At 58.7% G+C, this 20,785-nt stretch overlaps 4 protein-coding genes across 4 annotated transcripts; 2 read left to right on the forward strand and 2 right to left on the reverse strand.

Annotated features, from left to right (window-relative positions):
• Positions 1-1,260: 1,260 nt before the first annotated feature.
• Positions 1,261-8,987, reverse strand: LOC149338054 (histone H4). Its single transcript, XM_089550252.1, has 2 exons — positions 8,969-8,987; positions 1,261-1,553 (listed from the first exon to the last, which is right to left on the reverse strand). The coding sequence occupies exons 1-2, from the start codon at positions 8,985-8,987 to the stop codon at positions 1,261-1,263; spliced, it is 312 nt and encodes a 103-aa protein (XP_089406378.1).
• Positions 8,988-11,811: 2,824 nt separating this feature from the next.
• On the reverse strand, positions 11,812-12,015 carry LOC149338055 (histone H2B). The gene has a single exon (XM_089550253.1). The coding sequence runs from the start codon at positions 12,013-12,015 to the stop codon at positions 11,812-11,814; it is 204 nt and encodes a 67-aa protein (XP_089406379.1).
• A 6,993-nt stretch (positions 12,016-19,008) lies between these two features.
• LOC149338056 (uncharacterized) lies at positions 19,009-20,284 on the forward strand. The gene has a single exon (XM_089550254.1). It carries the CDS (start codon positions 19,009-19,011, stop codon positions 20,032-20,034), a length of 1,026 nt encoding a protein of 341 aa, XP_089406380.1. The 3' UTR covers positions 20,035-20,284.
• A 111-nt stretch (positions 20,285-20,395) lies between these two features.
• Positions 20,396-20,770, forward strand: LOC149338057 (histone H2A-like). Its single transcript, XM_089550078.1, has one exon. The coding sequence runs from the start codon at positions 20,396-20,398 to the stop codon at positions 20,768-20,770; it is 375 nt and encodes a 124-aa protein (XP_089406204.1).
• Positions 20,771-20,785: the final 15 nt, after the last annotated feature.

Here is a 20,785-nt window from a genome sequence, read left to right on the forward strand (position 1 = left end):
TCACCGGCTGCAGAGGGAAACCGTCCTACGGACGGACGGCCAGACTCGCTCAAAAGGCAAGCAGTGAGCTAGCGCGACGTCGCTGTGCCTCTCCCAGGCTCTCTTCGCCATCCACTCTAAATGCTAACACATCCGAGACGCCTTTCACGCACCTGACAGCACACCTTGCTTGAACACACTGCCCTTATTCAAAAGAGGAAAGTGACTCGCGTCAATCAATACACTCATTTTCTGTGGATCGCGCAAACGTTTTCCGCGACACTGACTTTGTAGGAACCGTATGTACACACCACGCATGCAATTTCAGCGTCGTCGGGCATCAAAAATTCGAGGAACAACTGACGACACACACTGGGCACAACAACAACAGCAACTTTATTTCGCAATGCCGCAAAAGTATTTATATTTGCTGCATTGGTTGGCGCAACAACAAAACACATATGCCCGTAATGAGCTGCGATGCGTTTGAATTCACGCAAGCAATTTCGAGGCTGGCTGGTTCCCTCACCGCGTGATGTAATTGTTTACAAGAAGCCGTGCAGCTAGCTATGCCGCTATTTTGTCCGCATCATCGCAGTTATGCTCCCCAGGTGTTTGGTAGCTGAATTTCATGCACAAGACGTTGTTTGCATTCGCCAGGCGTGTTTACCTGCCTGTCTGTGGCTGCGAAACGAACCGCCGACGAATGTAAATAAATCGCTTCGCCTGCGATTATGAGAGGCCGCGCGCACATAAACAAGGAAATGTGTACAGGGGTTCGTTTCGAAAGAAAGCATAATGCCTCTTTTCACCAGACCCGTTCGCAGCACGCACACACGATTGATTCATGGCGAAAGGTAGGTTGTAAACTTATGGCCGCGAAGCTGAAGCGAAAAATGTCGCGCACACACACGTGCGAAAGCCACACACGGCGGCCGCCCTGCCAAAAACGATGCTCCCTCAGATGGCTACTACTATGGCTGCAGACAGTGAGGCACGGCGCAATCAACTGCTCACCTGAGACCGCTGCAGCTTGCTGTTGTGGCATAATCCGCTCGCTTCCGCAGGCGACAACAAGTAGGCAAAGAAAAAAAAAACCCATAGAGACAGAGAGAGAGGAACAAACGAGAACCGGAGCTCTGGTTCGCAACCAACAGCTGCCAATCCAGCATTTGGGTAGCCCTAAAAAGGGCTGTTTGACGACGACACGGAGCTGGAGTAGAGGGTGCACGCCGCACAGGGTCCCTTCTTCCTGACGCGGCGACTACCAGCGTGGCCGGCCTAGCCCCCGAAGCCGTACAAGGTGCGGCCCTGACGCTTGAGCGCGTAGACGACATCCATCGCGGTGACAGTCTTGCGTTTTGCGTGCTCCGTGTACGTGACGGCGTCCCGGATCACGTTCTCGAGGAACACTTTCAAAACGCCGCGGGTCTCCTCGTAGATCAGGCCCGAGATGCGCTTGACACCGCCTCGGCGCGCCAGACGACGGATGGCAGGCTTGGTGATGCCCTGGATGTTGTCCCGCAACACCTTGCGATGACGCTTCGCGCCTCCTTTTCCGAGCCCCTTGCCGCCTTGCCTTGTCAGATTGGAGGGGTAACAGCACGATAGGTGCCGTCGCCCATAGAGGATGCAGACCTCAGCCATCCATCATCACTCAAGTGCAACCCCAGGCAAGGCCCCCCACACCATTTGGATGAGGGAAGTTTTGTTTTGGGGCTGCAGGCGGTTTCCCTGCCAAGGGGCTCAAACAGGAGGGATCGTCATCACCGGTGGTAGGGGGACGCGGCGCGAGTGCACCGCTGTCGTTCCACGCTGGCGGGTCAACTCCCACTGCGAGCAGGCTCCCTAATACTTGATGGTGATCCTTGCTCCGCTTTCTTCGAAGATGATGCAAGGTCGGCCCCATTCTTCGCAGAACTTCTTGCGTCCTAGGTGCGTCCTTTCTCGCTGAAGGTGAAACCAAAGCTCCTTCCTGATCTTGTTCTTGACCTCCATCAGGTTGGGGACTCTTCCACTGAATGATGCATGGCATCGGGCCAACCAAACCTGGTAGTTAACTTCTGCAAGCGCCAGCGCGAACTGGTTCCTTGCCTCACTAGGCATCGGGTTGAAGTATCGGATGGTCTGATACGGGATGCCCGGGAGGCTGAACAGGACGCGAAGGCGCTCGAGAAGGGCTGCAGGAACCACGCAGTCTTGAAAGATGTGCGTTGCTGTCTCTGGTGTTCCACAGTAGGGGCACGTGTCCACGAGTGCGGATGAAACGAAGGCGCGGCGTCGGATCGGCAGGATTCCTCGCGTGAAGCGCCACATGAATGAAGCGCGGCGCGCGTCCAGGAAATGAGCTGTCAGGAATTTCCACGCTGGTCTTTCGGCTGTCATTAACTCCCGGTGTAGATGGGCTGGCAGCGCTGGGGTGAGGAGGCTCAGCATGGTCTTGAGGGCAATCTCACGGGGTGGCTCAGTGGACTGGGCACTGACGTGGTTCAAATCCGCGGCCGCCGCGCCATAGAATGCGAGCGGCGCCAACGCGCGGGGAGCGGTGTGCCGCAGCGGCTGCTGCGTGAATGCACCTAGCCGCGTGGAAAGGAAGAACGATGTTAGTGTTCTTGTTAGCGGCACATCGCACTCGACCGCGCGGAGGGTCCACTGCACATGCAAGGCTCTGGCCAGGGCGTCCAGGTCGGGAATTCCAAGTCCTCCCTTGAGTCTTGGCTGCTTGACAACCGCGCGTCTGATCTTGTCTGCCGCTCCTCGCCACAGGAACTTGAAAATCAGCTTCTCCGCTCTCCTTCTCACTTCTGCAGGGACATCCAGGATGCTTGCGCTGAAACTGAAGATGGTGATCAGCAGGGTCCGGATGATGGTGGCTTGTGCGGTGAGTGGGCATCGCAGTTGTCCAAGGTCTGCTGTTTTCGTGGCGAGCTTCGTGACGACCTGGCTCCAGTTGCGTTCTGAGGGTCCGTTCCTATCAAAGAAAAAGCCTAGCATGCGCGTTTCTCTAACCGCGGGTACCTCAGGGAGGTTTGGCGGGGTCTCATCGCATAGTGCCATGATGGTACTCTTGCGTTTGTTGAGCCGCGCTCCGCTAGCTGCGCAATATTGCTCAGCTATCTCCAGCGTCCGCGCTGCTGATGCTGCGTCCGGAACGACGATAGTGATATCGTCTGCGTATCCAAACACAGGCACAGCAGGCGGACCCACTGGCAAGACAGTGCGCCTAATGCACGTGTCAGCTACGAGGCGTTGCAGGAGGGGTTCAATGGCTAGAACGTACAGAAGCGGTGAGAGCGGACAGCCCTGTCTGACACCACGCGCTACTGGAAACCACCCAGAGATGCGGCCCTGAACGATTACTGCCGCGCGCGGCGCCGCGTACAGAATTCGTACCATTTGGATGAATCCTTCCCCTAAGCGTGCATGCTCTAGCTGTTTGAGCAAGTAGCCATGGTCGAGGCGGTCGAACGCTTTCTCCTGATCAAGGGAGAGCAGTAGGCCCCCCAGGTCACGAGACCTCAACCACGTTAACAAGTCTTTCAACGCCAGTCCGTGTAGCTCTACCGAACGCCCTGGGACGCAACAGGCCTGCTGTGGTCCCACGATGGTAGAGAGAGCTGGCGTAACCCGCAACGAGAGGCACTTGGTGAGCAGCTTATAATCGCTGTTTAACAGCGTTATAGGCCGCCATGCTCTCAGATCAGTCGACTTGCTGCTATCTTTGCACAACAGGGTAATCAGCCCTTCGTTCATACTCTCCGTCAGCACACCTTGCTCCACCAGTTGGTTGAGAAGGTTCGTAAAAGGCCGCTTCAGGAGAGGCCAGAACTTCTTGTAAAAGGCTGGCGGAAGTCCGTCCGTGCCCGGGCTGCGATTCGGCTTCATTAGTTGTAGCGCCGCGTAAAGCTCGTCCTCGGATATCCAGGTCGCGTCTACTGCGGGCTCCTCGCACGGGCCTTCTAGAGGGAACTCATCCGAAGCACAGGGCTCGGCTGTGTATAAATCCTCATAGAAGCACCGCGCGGCATTTAGCACCCCATCCGCGTCAGTTGTTAGAGCGCCTGTGACGGGGTCAGCTACCGCGGTGAGCGTGTCGCTCTTTGTCGCGAGGCGGCGGCGCAACAAGTGTCGAGCACACCATGCTTCTCGCTCCCATCGCTCGGCACGCGCAGTTGCGCGCAGCCTGTCCCAACGGCGGTTAAGCAAGTGATGTAGCTCCTTGCGTAGCGCCGCCAGGGTTGGAGCAATGCTCGGTCCCTGCGAGAGGGGGGCGGATAGCGCGATAATACCATCAGACACTATTCGGATCTCCTCCCGTTCCTCTCGCGCTAACTTAAAGGGACCCTGAAATGGTTTCTTCAATCATATTTTATTGCAACAACTCTGTAGAGGTGGTCTCTGAGAGTATTCTAGTCTGATTCAGAAAGCTGCGCGTGGAACCAATAATTTACAAACAATTTTTCAAACTTGCCGCTCACAGCCGATTAGGGCGACACCTCACCGCGCGTTTTTACCCGCCCCTACCACTTGACGTAAACTGGGCAGCCTTGGCCATGGACTGGGCGACCCTTCTCATTGGCTCTGCCAATTGACGTCACGCGCAATTTTTGCAACATTTCATTTGAAACTGAGCACTGATGCTCCTTGAAATATTATTTTATTGACTGCTTATTATTTTTTAAAAACATACGTATACAGAGGTAAGAATCCAGCGCATTTCTTGAAATTAATGTGGTACTTCCGGTAAAGAAGGAAATCCGTCTGCTCACAAAAGCATGTGTTTTCGTCAAATCTCGGCGCCCGCCTTTGCGAGTTTCCTAGCTGCGCCGACGAGTCGCTGCTATAGTGTACTAGAATTATATATATCGCTGCTGTCGTCGCCCTGTGGGTCACGGTATGGCGTGTACTGAAAGGCTTGAAGCCCATCTCAGCGGTGGCTGCACGCAGCCGCGCTTCGAGCTCCGGATCCATGCTGTTCGAGCAGCAATCAGGAGACAGATGTGCGAAAACTTGGACGGCGCGGCACCGATCGTCATCAGAAAGACTGCCAGCTATACTCGAGCAGCGACAAAGCATGCCTGCTTATGTTGGGAGCTTTCGGCAACGGCACCGCTCGCGGGCTCTCCGAGCGACGAGCTCTGCTGCTGCCTGGCTGTCGTGGTCGTCGCTAGGCCTATAGCTCGTTTCGCGTCGAAGAGGCAGCGGCCGGCGCTTCGGAAGTCGCCTGAGCTATAATAAAAGGCTTACTCTACACATCGCTTTACAGTCAACAGCATCATCTCACAATAAACCCCAACGTCAGGCCAGCGGCAGCTGCAAGGCGGTTGTGGCCAGAAATTTGCTCCTATCACAGTTGTTACCTTTACCAGCAGCTCAGTATTGGTCAGCGATCCTCAAAAATGCCACATTTTTCACATTTCTTGGCCTAGGGTTTATTATTTACGTCAAGAACACTCTTTAGCTCATTTTTTATGACGCCGGCAGACCTGATCCAGGCCGGTCGGCCGGCCGGCATGCTCGGCGTACTTGACATTCGCACAAGGAAATACAAAACAGCCATTCTACCAGAGATGATGCTTTCTAAATTCGAGCAACGACAACATGTCTGTTAAAAAGCGGATCTTTCGGCAACGACACCGACTGCGGCAACGCCGGGCGACGAACTGCGCGCTGGTCCCAGGCTGCCCTAGTCGTCGCTAGGCCTAATGGTTTCGCATCGCTGACGGCGCTTCGGAAGTCGCTTACTCTTCACATCGCTTGACTGCGAACTCGTCCCATAATAGAAAATATATTCGATTTCCACGACGCCTTCAGCAACGGAGCTAGCAGGCGGCAGGCGAAGCGCCGTAGCAGCGCCAAAGCGGCTATGGGATAAAATTTGCTAGTATCGCATTCATCACTTGTACGATCAGCTCGGTATTGGCCAACGACCGTCAGAAGTGATGCATTTTTGACATGCATCTATCCCAGGGCTTGCTATAAACGTTACAAACAATACTAGCGCGGTTTTCACTCGCCGGCGGCCGGCGTCAAGGCTGGCAGGCCGGCCCGGTGTGGCTCGGCCCCGAGCGCCCTGAGGAGCGCGCTGTATGTCATCACGACGCTGCCGCTCTCCGTGCTCGCTTTGGCTCCCGCTTCGCGTCGTTGCGTCTGCCGCGCGCGGCTCGTCGTTGACATCTAGCAAGTTGCACGCAGGCGACGAGCTGCGATCGGACGTTGCGACGCCGTTCGCAACAGCGCACCGCAGTGAATCGCACTCACTTTCGCACATGTGTCTGCGACCACCGGAAGTAAACAAGCAGAGCGCCATTGCCTGACGTATGCATGGGCGGAGCATCGGCCCGTCTTTTCTTTTTTTTTTTCGGAGCGAGCCCCGCGTGTATGAGTTGAGGGTGGTATGTGGGGGAGAGGAGGAACATCATTTTTAATCGGCGATATCTTCGGTGTTGATGGAGTTCGCTTAACAATTTTTGCGGTGCGGCGACAAGTGATGGAATACCGATCTCTCGTGGGCTTTTGCTAACCTTGGCAAAGAGCTTTTCAGGGTCCCTTTAACGCCCCACTCCTGAAAAGTTTCCTTAACGCGTTGCTTCATCTCGTCCCAAGATTGCGCTGACATCGATGGGGTGACGTGCTGTTTTATCGCACGTGCGACATCTTGGGCTACGCGGTCATCGTCTAGGAGTCTGACGTTCAGCCTCCAGCACCCCTTGGCTCGCGGTGCAATGTCTGGGGCACACAGGCGGGTGACAAGCAACCTGTGGTCGCTTAGGGCGGTTGGAAAAACCCATGCGGACTGCAGGCTGCTCGAGAGGCTCGGCGAGACGTATGTCCTGTCGATACGGCTCTCGCTACCGCGGCCCGTCCAGGTCATGCCTGCCCGACCTGGCTGCAGCGCGCGCCAGCAGTCCGTCAAGTCCAACTCGCCCACAAGGTCACGCAGTGCCCGTGCGCCAGGGGGCTCGCACACCTTGCGCAGAGACGTGCCGCGCCGTGAGCGGCGATCGGTAGGAGACAAAACACAATTGAAATCGCCAAGGAGTACGAGTCGCGCAGGGCCCACCAGCTTATCATCTAGCCCCTCGAAGAACTGAAGTTGGCCGCGACGGTTAGGTGCGTAGATGTTACACACGCGCATGCCATTGTTCAAATCAACTGAAATGAAGCGGCCTTCAGTGTCTCGGTCATGGCGCAACACCTTGAGTCCGATGTCGCGAAGGAAAACAAGAGCGACCCCCCCCGATCCCCTTGTCCCAAAGCTCCAGTACGATTTCGTACCGAACGACGTGTCGAAGTTAGCCACTTGCGCTTGCCTGTGGACATACGTCTCTTGCAAGGCTAACACATCGATGCGCTTGCTTCGCGCCACGTGCACGACCTCCGCCTGTTTAGCTGCCCTCGCGAGGCCGCGACAATTCAGCGTGCCTAGTACAAGGGAGAAAGCCGTGGTGGTGGGGGGCGAGCGGGAGGGATGCGGGGGGGACGGGCAGTCAGTTAGTCAGACGTCGAAAGGGGTTCCCCCTCCGTGTCCGCGACAGGCGAGCCGAGAGGGGAGTCTGCAGTTGACTCATAACTATTGTCTGAGACCAACTCGCAGTCACATGCCTTTCCCTGACAATACTGACAGGGGGTTGACACACCTGTCTCGTCGTCGCTGTCATCCTCGCTTTCGCTAGAACTAGCGTGGCGTGGCGGGTTCTTAAGAAAGGCGCGCTTTGTAAGGGGCCCCCCTGCTGAAGAACTTGAGCTGGCTTCCTGGCCGCTGTTCTTGGTCTGCTTCTTTGTCCTCTTCCTGGGGCTTCGCTTGCGTTTCGGGCGGTCGTTGGTGACCTCCATGCCTTGTTCTGCGTCGGTCTGGTCCTGGGTTGTTGGAACCACTTCCACTGGACCTGCAGGCTGGGCTGAGGTCTCCAGGGACGCGGATCCGCTTGCTTCTGCTTCCACCGGGGGCTGCTCCACGCTGGGGACGGTCTCGGCAGCCACGCTGGCCGTCGAGGAGTCCTCTTCTGGGGTTGAAGAGGCCGCCTGGCTCACGGTGGGCACGGGCTGCGCCCAGGCCACTGGCGGCTGTCCTTCCTCTTCTTCTTCGCCCACAATTGACGCAAAGGTGCGCTTCTTGCAGGCCCGCACGTCGTGGTCTTCGCCGCACTTCGGACACGCGGCGTCGCAGGTCTCGTGCCCGTAGGCCCCACACCTAACACACTGCGGAGTTTCGCAGCTTGCCCCCATATGGCCCTCAAAGCCACACTTCCGACAGACGCGAACAACGCCCTCGTACTCGCATTGCACGGTGGCGTCGATCACCTCAAGGAAGTTGGGGACGGCCCTCTTCATCTCTATCTTAACCCTCCTGATCCCCGTGGTCACAGTGGGGAATCCCGGCACTGTTTCCCGCGATACGCTAACGATCTTGCCAAACGGATGCAGAGCGCGTGCAAGCTCTACATCATGGTGCTCCGCGGAATAACCGAAGACGCGCACCATCTTCGCTCTCGTGCCTCTGTACTCGAAGGACACGGCCGTGCCCTTAACCTCAACAACGGTGTCCTGCAGAAACCTTTCGACAGCAGCACGCGTCTTAAGAAAGACCTCGTACTTGCCTCCCGTGAAGTCCTGAACTCCTCCTAACTCGGCCTTGCTAAAACGTTTGACTAAAATCTTAGTCAGCTCTAGCGTGGTCGTGCCATGCGGGACACGACCGAAAAACGTAAAAGGCTTAAGCCTTTTCGTTGACGCCATGGCGGCGACGCCGGGCGCGCGCGCGCCCTGCACGTGGTCGACTTCTCTGTCTACACGAACCCTAACTCAACGCGGCACACAAAATGCAACACGCGGGTCAGGAAAAAGCGGCCAGCTGGCCTACTTACTACTGAGCAGTGAGGTAATCCAAACCGCCAGGGTTCAGCAGGCCCCTCGTCGTGATGGGGCTAGGTAATCCTAGCCGCAGGGAACACACACACGCGGACCACACATCACGGCACACACACGCCTTTGCCACGACCAGACATCACGATGCAGAAAAGCGCGACCGCTCGGCTCCGATGCAAAACAGAGAATAATAATAATAATAATAATAATAGTGATTATTGTCGCGGTAGTGCGCTGGGGGAAGGGGGGGGGAGAAGTGTGGGAAAGCTCAGCCTGGTAATTGCCTCCACGTGGGGGTCACCTCAACCGGGCTTTGCTGGGAAGGGGATAATAGAATAGGGGAGAAGAAGCGGGTCGGGGTCGTGACTGGGCACAGGGCAGGAGAGTCCGGCGCGAGGGCAAGGCAGAAGGCGTCGCTGAGCAAGGCCAAGGGCACGGCGGTACCCGTGCATGTCGGCACAGTAACGTCCCCGTGGTAGACGGTGGCGAAGCGGTCGGCTCTTCCCGAGGTCCAGAAGAATCCGGGGAGGGAGTCAGCCGTGGTTGCCGCCGTCCTCGGCTCGCACGGGCAGGCAGCGAGCCGCGGGGCGTTCGGTCGCGGAGCGCAGCGACGACCGCCATTGGCTGGCGCCTCGACCAATCAGGGTCCGTCTTCGCGAGCGGCGCCTCGCTAGCATCACTGAGCCCTTTCGCAGGACTCTCGCGCAACTACGACCATGGGCAAACTCCTCGCGGGCAGAGCGACTGAGCACAAGAAAAAAAAAAGAAACATTCGGCCTCATGTGCGATGCTGACGCAACAACAACAACAAACTAAAAAAAAAAAGAACCGCGCGCCTTAGAGGGGCCACAGGAGTGCAGTAACGCGATGACCACTGTGGCTGTATAACGCTGGTAGTAATCCGATCTGCATTTGCAGCTCGGTCAAGAGAATGGAAAATGAATGTTGGAGAATCCTGCTTTGTTTTCGTATTTCCTTTTTTTTGCTGCGTGTGCGCGCGTTGGAAACAAACAGGCGCTCGCTGCTTTTGTTTCTTTCATCTCGCAGCACGGTGTTTCCAGCCCTTTGGACAACCAGACGCACCGCAGAGTGCGCTGCAACGACGAACACAGCCCGAGCCTGTCACATTACAAGTTCAAACTGCGAAATCGCGCGCCTCATTAAAACACATTAATGGCAGTCGAATCGCGTGCCGCCCTTCCTCATCTCTTTTTCGCGAGTTAACTCTTCCGTTCGCTTGCGCGCCAGGATTCAAGAGGCCACCATGGGAGCGCGCGCGACGGCGCTTCGCTGTGTACTCCCCTCCTCTACCGGTCGCTAGGATGCTGAAAAGCGACCAGTTTGCCCGGCGGGCAAAATTCAAACGCTTGTATCTCGGAAAGTAATGCATGCAGGATTTCCAAATTCGGCATACGTGTAGAACACGTTTCGGACCATTTCTCTGGCTAATTTCAGTTCGCTGCACCGACTACGAGCAGTTCGAGCGCCCCTTTCCGTTTTCCGACCATTCCCCGGCTGTGGTACCGACGAGCGCTACTCGGCTCCTGCTTCTCCTTCTTGGCTGTAATCTCTCGAAGCTTTCATTTTGGCTTATCTTCTCGCGGAATTAAAAAAAAAACCACCACAGGCAGCGAAATATGCACACACACACACACACCTACCTGACTGAGCTCAGGTCTCTGCATGCACTAGCAACGTAAAAAGGTGGCAAATAACTGCTCCTTCCCATGCGTAGCCCGAACGTTTTATGGAGCCCATGAGCGAGTGCACTGCACACGACTTTGTTACTATTAGCGAAACGTAAGGGACGCATGACACCCGTGCAACCGCGAGCACATAGTAAATATTTGCACGCCTGTCGTGCGCGCCCAACAACAGAAGAACGAAAAAACAAATTGTGTATCTGCCACACAGATATTATTCAATACACAATTCGGCACGAGCGCAAACTGTAGGGCGAAAAGAAAGGCACCCGAACTTCTGTCGTGCCGCTTGCAGGAACATTAAGCGCATGCAACTTGTCTTCCTCGCGCGTCCACACGTTGCAGTGTGGTCGAGCGCGGAGCTTCGTTTCTGTCTGCGCTCATTTCCTATAGCTATGATGCCCGCAGAGAAGTAGAGGAAGTTGCGCGCCCCGCACAGGGCTGTTAATACGCTTATCGCTACACTTTCTACCTCCGTCCCATTAAACTCAAACGCCGCGGCTGGCTTTTTTTTTTTTCTTTCTGCCTTTAAACACAACAAACATTCACCACCTGCTGGAGGTTTGCATGGCGCTGAAGCCGACAAGGAATTTAGCACCTTGGGCCACCTCACAGTTTACTGCTGGGCTTCGTTACAAATTTTATTTTTGTCACCTATTTCAGGATCCCTATGCAACAGACGTTGCCGAAAAAATCACTCGCGGTCGACTCCCCAACGTCCGCAAGGGGTTTTGCGCAAGTTCAGTCAACCCATTGCACTGTGCATACATTTCAGGACTCAGTAGTGTGTTGTGAACGCGTCTGAACCGAATAGCATTTCTAAGGCTTTCTTCCTTTCTTTTTTTTTCTTTCCCCCCTGCAGCTAAAGTGTACTGTAGGCCACTTTAAGCCCACGCGTTATGGGAAGCAGAGCTGAACTCAAGCAAGAAATAAAACGCAGTAACAAGACGGCCACACCGCAGCGCTGAAAGAATACGCGACTGCCGCACAACAAACAGCTGGTGGGGCCCTATAGAGGGAACCTATTCACATGCACAGCAGTCAAAACGAGAGATGCCTTGGTATTTAAAACCACTTCAGGCTGCCACGCGAGGGGAATAAGAAATAAATAAATAAATATTATACACACATCACGCTCAGAGAGAGGAAAAACAGGACCGGTGCATCGCTGCCTGCAGGCAGGCTCGCCAATGCAAACACTTTGGTTGGCTCTGATAAGAGCCGTTGAGGTGAGGGCCGGCGGCAGGCGCAATGTGCCACCCTACTTGGAGCTGGTGTACTTGGTGACAGCCTTGGTGCCTTCAGACACGGCGTGCTTGGCCAGTTCGCCAGGCAGCAGAAGACGCACCGCGGTCTGGATCTCCCGGCTGGTGATGGTCGAGCGCTTGTTGTAGTGGGCCAGGCGGGAAGACTCGGCCGCGATGCGCTCGAAGATGTCGTTCACGAAGCTGTTCATGATGGACATGGCCTTGCTGGAAACTCCAGTGTCTGGATGCACCTGCTTCAGCACCTTATAAATGTAGATGGAGAAGCTCTCCTTCCTGCAGCGCTTCTTCTTCTTCTTGTCCGTAGCGCGCACATTCTTCTGAGCCTTTCCGGCCTTCTTCACGGCCTTCCCAGAGGGCTGAGGCGGCATGTTGACAGCGACGTCGACGCTCGGCAACACGGACGGTGTCGAAAGAACGCGCGCCAAGGGGCGCGCGGCGCTTTTATACTGGCACGGTGGTGTTCAAGCGACCCGAGCCAGGCCGCCGCGCGATTGGTCGACGCAGCGATAGCTCCGCCCCAATCCGCGTCGGGCTCGCGGCGCGGGGAGAGAGCGCGGTATTCGTTTCTTCTTCTCGTTCGGACCTTCGTAGGGAGCAGTCGCTTCCCACGCGCGCTCCCTTCGCCGTTCGCCTACCACCTCGTGTGAGTCGCCCCGCAGCCGTTGGCGTGGTCGTCCGCGTGCGCCGCTCGAACCACCGAGCACGCGCGTGTGCGCTCGCCTGCGCCGCATGCCGGCCCTTTTTCCAAGTCGTTGTCGCGACTGCAGGATTACCGTGAGTGGGGTGCGCGCTCTGATATGTGTGTGCCCTGTGGCTTGGTTCGCTCTGGCGACCGGTGCTTCGCCACGTGTATTGTGCGCGCCCTGCTGCTCAGCACTCCTGCTGCCTCGGCGACACCCCACGGGCCTCCTATGACGCACCTGACCACAACGTTGCTGTAGACAGGACTCTTGCGACCCATCGACAGTACGGTGAGTGAGTTGCTCTTATACAACTCCGAACACTCGATACTATCATGTGGGCGCCCCCCCGCACTCTCAGTGTTTGACAATTGCCTTTAATTGTTTTACTGGCACGTTCCAGTCCCCCACGCTTACGCGAACTCCCAAAGTGTTTGGCGTGTGACTTTTTTGACGTTTTCGTAACACGTGTCATCTCCTCAGTGTTTGGAAAGTGTCCTGCCCTTTGTGTGCTCGCATGTGGCTCTCCCCCGCGCACACTCGCATGCCCTACTACCACGTGGGCGCCCCCCCGCACTGTCGCGCACTCTCAGAGTGTCTGACTAATGCCTTTTTTTTAGTTTTTACTAGCACATTGCTGTCCCCCGCGCCTATGCGATTTCCCAAAGTGTTTGGAGTGTGTCTTTGACCTTTTCCTAACACGTTTCATTTCACGGTTTGCTGTTACTTGCCATTCCGCGGCATTGTCACGCGATCCCAGCGTGTTGGCAAGTGGCCTATCTTTGTGTCCTCGCACGTGGTCGTACCCCGCGCTCAGGTGCATTCCCTACTACCTCGTGGGCACCCCCGCATTGTCGCGCGCTCTTAGTGTGTTTGACTAATACCTTTTTGGTTTTACTGGCACGTTCCCGTCCCCCGCGCTTACGCGATTTCCCAAGGTGATTGGCGTGTGACTTTTTGACCTTTCGTGACACGTGTCGTTTCACGGGAGGTCTCATTTCACGGTTTACTGTCACCTGGCATTCCGTGGCACTGTCGCGCGATCCCAGTGGGTTGACAGGTCTCCTGTTTTTGTGTGCTCGCACTGGGTTGTCTCCTGCCCTCAGGCGCATTCCCTACTACCTTGTGGGCGCCCCCCCGCATTGTCGCGCACTCTCAGTGTCTTTGAATAACAGCTTTTATTCCTTACTGGCACGTTCCGGTCCCCCGCGCTTCCGCGAATTCCGAGGGTGTTTGGCGTGTGGATTTCGGCCTTTTTCCTAACACGTGTCATTTCACAGGAAGTGTCATCTCACTGTTTTTCTGTCACTTGGCATTCCCCGACACTGCCGCGCGCTTCCAGTGTGTTGGCAAGTGCCCTGTCCTTGTGTGCTCGCGCGTGGCTGTCCCCTGCGCTCACGCGCATTCCCACCGTGTCAAAAAAGTCCTTCCTCACTCCATCTCTGCCCCTTGTCATCATTGGCGCCGTTGTGCACTTCCTGAGGGTCTACCGGGTTCCCGATCGATCCATTTCTGACACGTGGTCATCCACCCACGCTGTCGCGCCTTGGGTGTTCTCGCCCCAGTGACTGTCGACATCTTGTCGAGATCTTGACACTCCCCGCGCAACCGCGCCCTTACATTGTGTTTGGAGAGTGTCTGCCCACTGTCTAAAAGCTTTTGACTTTCCTTCATGCTCTTGCCCTCGTCCGGACTCACTGGTCAGTGACTGTGCTGTGTGTGTCTGTGCCGTTGCCTGTGCTTGGTAGGGAGTCGCACCTCGATTCCCGCGGACACTAGGTGTGTGTGTTTCTCCGTCCGTGTGTCTCCATACTTGTGCCTGGGTGAGAAAGAGGGGCAGCTCGTCTCCTGCGGTCGCTTATTGGCTCCAAGCGTCTGTACCCCCCACGAGACACCCCTGCTCTCGCGCTCCACCAGGCCACCGACAGTCCCCTACGTGTGAGGGACACGTGTTGCCCGTACCACCCGGCTGGCTGTGTCCACATACGTGGCGCAAACCCCTCCTTCAAGTCATGGAGGAGACAACCCCCAAGACCCCTCCGCTCCCTGCTGAACACTCTGCAGCAGCCCCTTCCCTCCAAGGCGAGGCCGAGCTCGTAAACCGTGGCCGGGGCCTCCTCAGGGGCGCAGCCCAGCGCCGGGCCACCAGTGTGGACTGCGGCCCAGAGTTCATTTTCCGCCACCTCCGTCTCGGAGTCGACCTCCTCCTGGCTGAGTGGAGAAGGGGAGAACATCTTCTGGCTGCACCTGCCATTCCACCTCCTCCTCCACAAGCGTCCAGGGCAACCCAGCAGTCACAGGCTGCTCCTCCGGGTACCTCTTCTAAAGGACAGAAGAAGTCCACATTGGCCCTGACATCCCCGGCCATCACTCGGTCCCGTACCCATTTCCTCAAGACCACTGCCCCCCCCGCCAACCCACGCACTGCTAAGCGGGTTCAAAGGGACCGTGGACCAAGAGAACCCTCCCATCAGGGCCCCCCGTCCATCGCTCCCAACCCGGACAACAAGCAGGCTGTCCCCCCACCTGTAGCCACTCACGTAAAGGCCCCAGCCCTGAAGGCCCTGCTCCAAGCTGCCTGCTCAGCGCAAGAGTCCCCTACGGCGCTGGAGTCCCCTCCAGTGGACAACCCCCCGATGCCCGCTGACACACCTGCCCCTTCTGGAACCACAGAACCCTCCTCAGACTCCCACCCAGCTCCCACCCAGCCCTCCACTCAGGAGAACGAGCTCAAGGACAACCTGACCCCAAGCATCAACACCAGCTCCCCAGAAGCCACACAGCAAGGTCCCCAACCCTCCACATCACCCCCAGAGGCGGAGGACCTGTCAGGATGGATCCCTGTCTGCCGCAAGAGCAAACGCACGGCCATCCGTAACACCCGCCTCACCACCATCCTATTTCGGCCCCGACGGCCCAAAACGCTCCAGGCTGCGGTCAAGGAGGAATGGAGTGCCCTCCTCTACTCCATGCCAGGCGTCTGCGAGGTCCGCATCAACCGGCGCCGTAATCTCATCTCCGCAGACGTCCTGACAGAGGAGGCCCGTCTCCACCTCCTCGGCCAGAAGTCCCTTCTATCAATCCCGGTGGTGGCTTTCGAAGCAAGGCCAGCCGACGGCTACATCGGCATCATCCACGGCGTTAGCAGGGAAGTGGACGCCGTCACCATCGCCGACTCCATCGAGTCCACCGTGGAAATTAAGGAGATCAAGCGGAGCCCCCGTGCGGTGGCCGTACGCTTCAAGGCCCCACCCCCCGATGAGGTCCTAATAGCAGGCATGAGGTTCCGGGTTCAGCCTCTGACAACCCGCCCTCTGCAGTGCCGGCTATGCGGGGGATACAATCACGCTGCAGAAACCTGTAGCCGCCCCCCCCGCTGTGTTACGTGCAGCGGCCCCCACCACCGCTCTGTTTGCACGGCTGAGGTGCCCACCTGTCTCCACTGCGGGGGCAGGCACAGTGCCTTCGACCCGGCTTGCCCCACTCGACGGCAGCAAAGCCAAAGAGCAACAGCACTCCGACAGACGACCAGCCTTGACGACAGAAGAGCCGTCCTGAGGGAACTGCGGGGAACCCAGCCACCCGCCAAGCCCCCACCCAGTGGTCCCCCCCGATCAGCCGGCCCCCCCAAGCGCACGTATGCTGACGCCGTCCGGTCCCGAGGGGCCCCGTCCAGCACCCCAGCACCAAAGCCAGCCGAGCCTACCGTGGCCACTGCCCTTCGCCTGGCTGTTCAGGCCCTCCTCCCCCAGCTCCCACCCAACTCCGAGGCAAGGCAACTCTGCATGGCCGCTCTGGCGGCGCAGTCCCCCCCAGACGACCACCATGGCAAGTCGGGCTAAGACCCCATCAAGGCCTCACGTTCTCCAGTGGAACGTGAGGTCACTTCGCGCCAGGCACGCCGAACTGGCTTGCCTCATCACGGACGGTCGCCTGCCTTATGATATCCTGGCACTCCAAGAGACCCACCTGGAGCCCTCCCTCCTCCGCCTACCCGGGTTCCTGGGCTATGCTGGCGCGACCCGCTGCACCACATCGTCCTGCTGCAGCTCCCCCTGCCTCGACCCGAGTCACCAGCAGCAGGGCCCGAGGAGCGCCATCTATGTACGGGCTGATCTCCCACACGCCGTCGTAGCACTGGATGATGTGCTCTCGGGCCCCCTGGAGGTTTGCGCCGTCACAGTGAGGATGGGCTCCATGGACACCACTGTGGCATCCACCTACATTCATTCTGGTGAGCGCTGGGACCCTTACATGATGGCGCCGGTCCTGTCGCGCCTCGGACCTAGGGCCTTGGTTTGCGGGGATTTTAATGCCCACAACAAAGAGTGGGGCTGCCCTAGCACCTCCCGTGCAGGAAGAGTCCTCCTACAGGCGATGCTGCAGGCGGGTTTATACCTCCTGAGGCCACCTCCCCCCACCTTCATCACACCCCAGCGCTCCTCCACCCTGGACCTGGCGTTCACATCACCAGGGCTGCGGTATGCCTACCAAAAAGCGGAAGACACCTGGGGGTCGGACCACTTTCCCCTCTTCCTCAGGCCCGCCCCCAGATGGTCCCAGCAGGCCAAATCATATGCAGTGGTCCACTGGCAAGCGTTCCGCTCCCTCTGCAAGGAGATTCCCGCAGTCGGTAACTTCCTGGACCACGTGGCAGCCTGTGCCCGACAGGCCCGGACCGTCACCAAAGTCCCAGCTGGCTCCCCTGTACCTGACCTCCGCCTCCTGAACATCAGAGCAAACCGGAGGCGCCAGGAGCGGATTGCCATAAAGACCCGCCTGCCGGAAGACTGGACTGCCTACCGCCGCATCGACGCTGCCTGCAGGAGGCATGCCAGACGTCGCCGCCGGGAGAGCTGGACAGGGGTATGCTCAGAAATCCAGAGATCCAGCCACTCGGGCAAAGCCTGGCGCCTGCTGCGGTCCCTGGTGAACCCGCGCATCCCCAGGCACCCCATCCTGGCCATCGCGATCTCCAGGGCAATCAGTACCGACACCCTGGCAGAACTGATGGCCGACCAGTTCTGCCCTCCCAGCCCACCCCGCCCCACATCATTCGGAAGCCTTTCCTTCCGGCCCCGGCCTCCCCTCCCCGTGGAGATCCAGGCCCTGGTGGCTGCCCAATGCAACTCCAGAATCACGGCCCACGAGCTACAGGCAGTCCTGGACCGCCCGCGTAGACGGACCGCTCCCGGGGTCGACGGCATCACACACCAGATGCTCCGCAACCTCGACGCCCCGGAGAGAGACCGCCTGCTCGCGGCCCTGAACACCATCTGGGACTCCTCGACTCTCCCTGAGGACTGGCTGACGGCTCTGGTCGTACCCATCCTCAAGCCCAAGAAGCCCTCCCGCCTGCCATCTTCCTACCGGCCGGTCTCCCTCACCTCTTCAGCCTGCAAATCCATGGAGGCAGTCGTCCTGGCCCGCCTCACTTGGATCACCCAAGTAACCGGCTTTCTCCCAGAGCAGCTGACGGGCTTCCGCCGGGGAAGGTGCACAGCCGACTCCATTGCTGACCTGGTATCCACCCTGGAGGAGGCACGTCATAACGGGGATGCCGTCATGCTGGTTCTGCTGGATGTCCAGGCGGCCTTCGACACCCTACCACATGGCATCATCGACGAGGCCCTCTGCTGTCTGGGGGTCACCGGCCGGCTCCTGGAGTTCATCCGGGCCTTCCTACGGGGACGCACCTTCCGGGTCCGAGTTGGTGGCCAGCTGAGCTCTCCCCGTCCCGTGCTGACAGGGGTCCCCCAGGGCTCAGTCCTGAGCCCTCAGCTCTTCAACCTGGCCATGGCCGGGCTACCAGCTGCCCTCCAGACCAGGTCCTCCCACAAGGTCCAGTGCTCCATCTACGCGGACGACGTGGCACTTTGGGTGAGAGGGGCACCCAAGAGGATCCGGTCGATGCGCACCGCCCTCCAGAGAGCCCTAGACTCCTCAAGGACGTACCTGAAGTCCATCGGCCTCACCGTGTCCCCTACCAAGACTGAGGCTCTCCTCTACCACCCAAAGGGTCTCCGGGCACGCATTAACACCCTGAGGCTTGATGGGACCCCACTCACGTGGAAGGATCAGGTCCGCTACCTAGGTCTCCAAATCGACCGTCGCCTCTCATGGCTCCCAGCCACAAGGGCCCTCCTGCCTCGTCTGCGGCAGGTTGGAAGGGCAGTCCAACAGCTCCTTGCCAGGGGTCACGGCTGCTCTCCTTCCTGGGCCCTCCGTCTCTACCATGCGGCTGCCACTTCACTGGTGACCTACGCCCTCCCACTGGTGACACTACCACCAGCCCGCTTGAAGTCCCTGGAGCAACTCCACCGCTCCACACTGAGGCAGTGCATGGGCCTTCCTCGGTGTTCCCCCATTGCGGCCACCCACTCAGAGGCCGGGACCTGGCCACTGTCTCTTCTCCTCCTCCAGACTGGGCTTCGTCACATGGACCGGCTACACCACTCGCCAGACGGTGGGGCCCTCCTGACCCGTCTCAGCCATGCCCCGTCTTCCCGCATGGGGCTCCTATGGAGCACCTTCACCCGGCTCCTTGCCCCCCCTGCAGCCCAAGATGCAACCCCCCCGCCACCCACCAGGCCTCCGCTCTCCATCTCTGTGGACCTCAAGGACTGCAGCAAGAGGCGAACGCCGGCCGCCGCCCTCCAGCAGAGCATTTCCGCTCTGCTACATGAGACGCTGGAAGATCATCTCCAGTTTTTCACAGATGGCTCAGTCCTCCCGACCACAGGACAAGCGGCGGCAGCCTGCGTCGTTCCAGCCCTAGGCATAGCCCTGGCCTGCCGGCTAGGATTCCCAGCCAGCTCTACAGCAGCCGAACTGGCCGGACTCCACCTGGCCGCAGACATCCTCAGTCTGATCCCTGGGCAGCAACCAACCGTCATCCTGACGGACTCAAGGACTGCCCTCCAACTCCTACGGCAGGGACAGACAAGGCAGGACACCGTTGCCCGCCTCAAGGCCCGACTGATGACCATCGAGGACTCTGGCCGACCTGTTTCCCTGCAGTGGGTTCCCTCCCACGTCGGCATTGCGGGTAACGAGGCGGCCGACCAGGTGGCCGGTGCTGCTCACACCAGCGGCTCTCCCATCAACCCGGCAGTCACCCAACTCGACTTTGCCCGCCCTGCTCTCAGGAGGGCCATCCAGGGTCTCCACCCAGACCCCCGACTGGCAGCGGGGGAGCGCTTCCTAAGGGTTCCTGACGACCTGCCGCGTAAGGAGCGCTCTCTAATCCTGCGGCTCCGAACGGGCTCCTCCTGGACACAGGCCCGTCTCCATCGCCATGGTAGAGCATCCTCCCCAGCCTGCTCCTCCTGCGGGGCAGATGAGTCCCTAGACCACCTCCTCTGCTCCTGCCCGAACCTGGACGCAGCACGCACCACCATGGTCCAAGGATACCGCGCCCTGGGCCTCTCTGCCAACTCAGTCCAAGACCTGCTCCACCCCGTCCGCAGCCCCATCGCTGCCTTCAGGATACTCCTGAAATTCCTCCAGGTGACAGGCCTGGCCACCAGGCTCTAAACCGTAACCCCCTCCCCAGCCATCCAGCTGTATCCCCCTCCAGGGCCCCTGCCCCCGTGCACCAGTCCCGGTGCATAGGACCCCTCCCCGGTGCGAGCTGCACCACACGCTGAAGGAGCCCTGACAAGTGTCGACCATTGCGCGCGTGCTACTTGCGAATCCCCCCCTCCCCCATCCCTACACCCCCCACCCCGCTCCAAGCAGTGCCCCCGTTCAAAAGGGTGGCAGAATGCGAGCGTACCCCCCCACCGTAGCCACCAGTAGTAGTAGTAGTATTCGTTTCGTTTCTATCGAACGTGCTCGCACGCAGTGGTCGTCGCTGATTCTCCTGCTTCTCGAGCGTACTACAACAACAGTCACCATGTCCGGCCGCGGCAAAGGAGGCAAAGCCAAGGGCAAGAGCAAGACCCGCTCCAGCCGCGCGGGACTCCAGTTCCCCGTTGGCCGAATCCACCGTCTCCTGCGCAAGGGCAACTACGCGGAGCGCGTCGGAGCCGGCGCCCCGGTCTACCTGGCCGCCGTCCTGGAATACCTGGCTGCCGAGGTGCTCGAGTTGGCGGGTAATGCTGCTCGCGATAACAAGAAGACGAGAATCATTCCTCGCCACCTGCAACTGGCCATCCGAAACGACGAGGAGCTCAACAAGCTGCTCTCGGGAGTGACCATTGCCCAGGGTGGCGTCCTGCCCAACATCCAGGCCGTGCTGCTCCCCAAGAAGACCGAGAAGAAGGCGTGAGCGGTCCTCTGCACG

The sequence above is a fragment of the Amblyomma mixtum genome, chromosome 6, assembly GCF_055824585.1.
Source record: "Amblyomma mixtum isolate Tamu chromosome 6, ASM5582458v1, whole genome shotgun sequence".
In the NCBI taxonomy this organism is placed as follows: Eukaryota; Metazoa; Arthropoda; class Arachnida; order Ixodida; family Ixodidae; genus Amblyomma; species Amblyomma mixtum.

What these genes read in the sequence shown, in the direction of transcription:
- LOC149338056 (XM_089550254.1), top strand. Translation starts at nt 19,009, where the DNA reads ATGGGGCTCCTATGGAGCACCTTCACCCGGCTCCTTGCCCCCCCTGCA.
- LOC149338057 (XM_089550078.1), top strand. Translation starts at nt 20,396, where the DNA reads ATGTCCGGCCGCGGCAAAGGAGGCAAAGCCAAGGGCAAGAGCAAGACC.
- LOC149338055 (XM_089550253.1), bottom strand. Translation starts at nt 12,015, where the DNA reads ATGTCCATCATGAACAGCTTCGTGAACGACATCTTCGAGCGCATCGCG.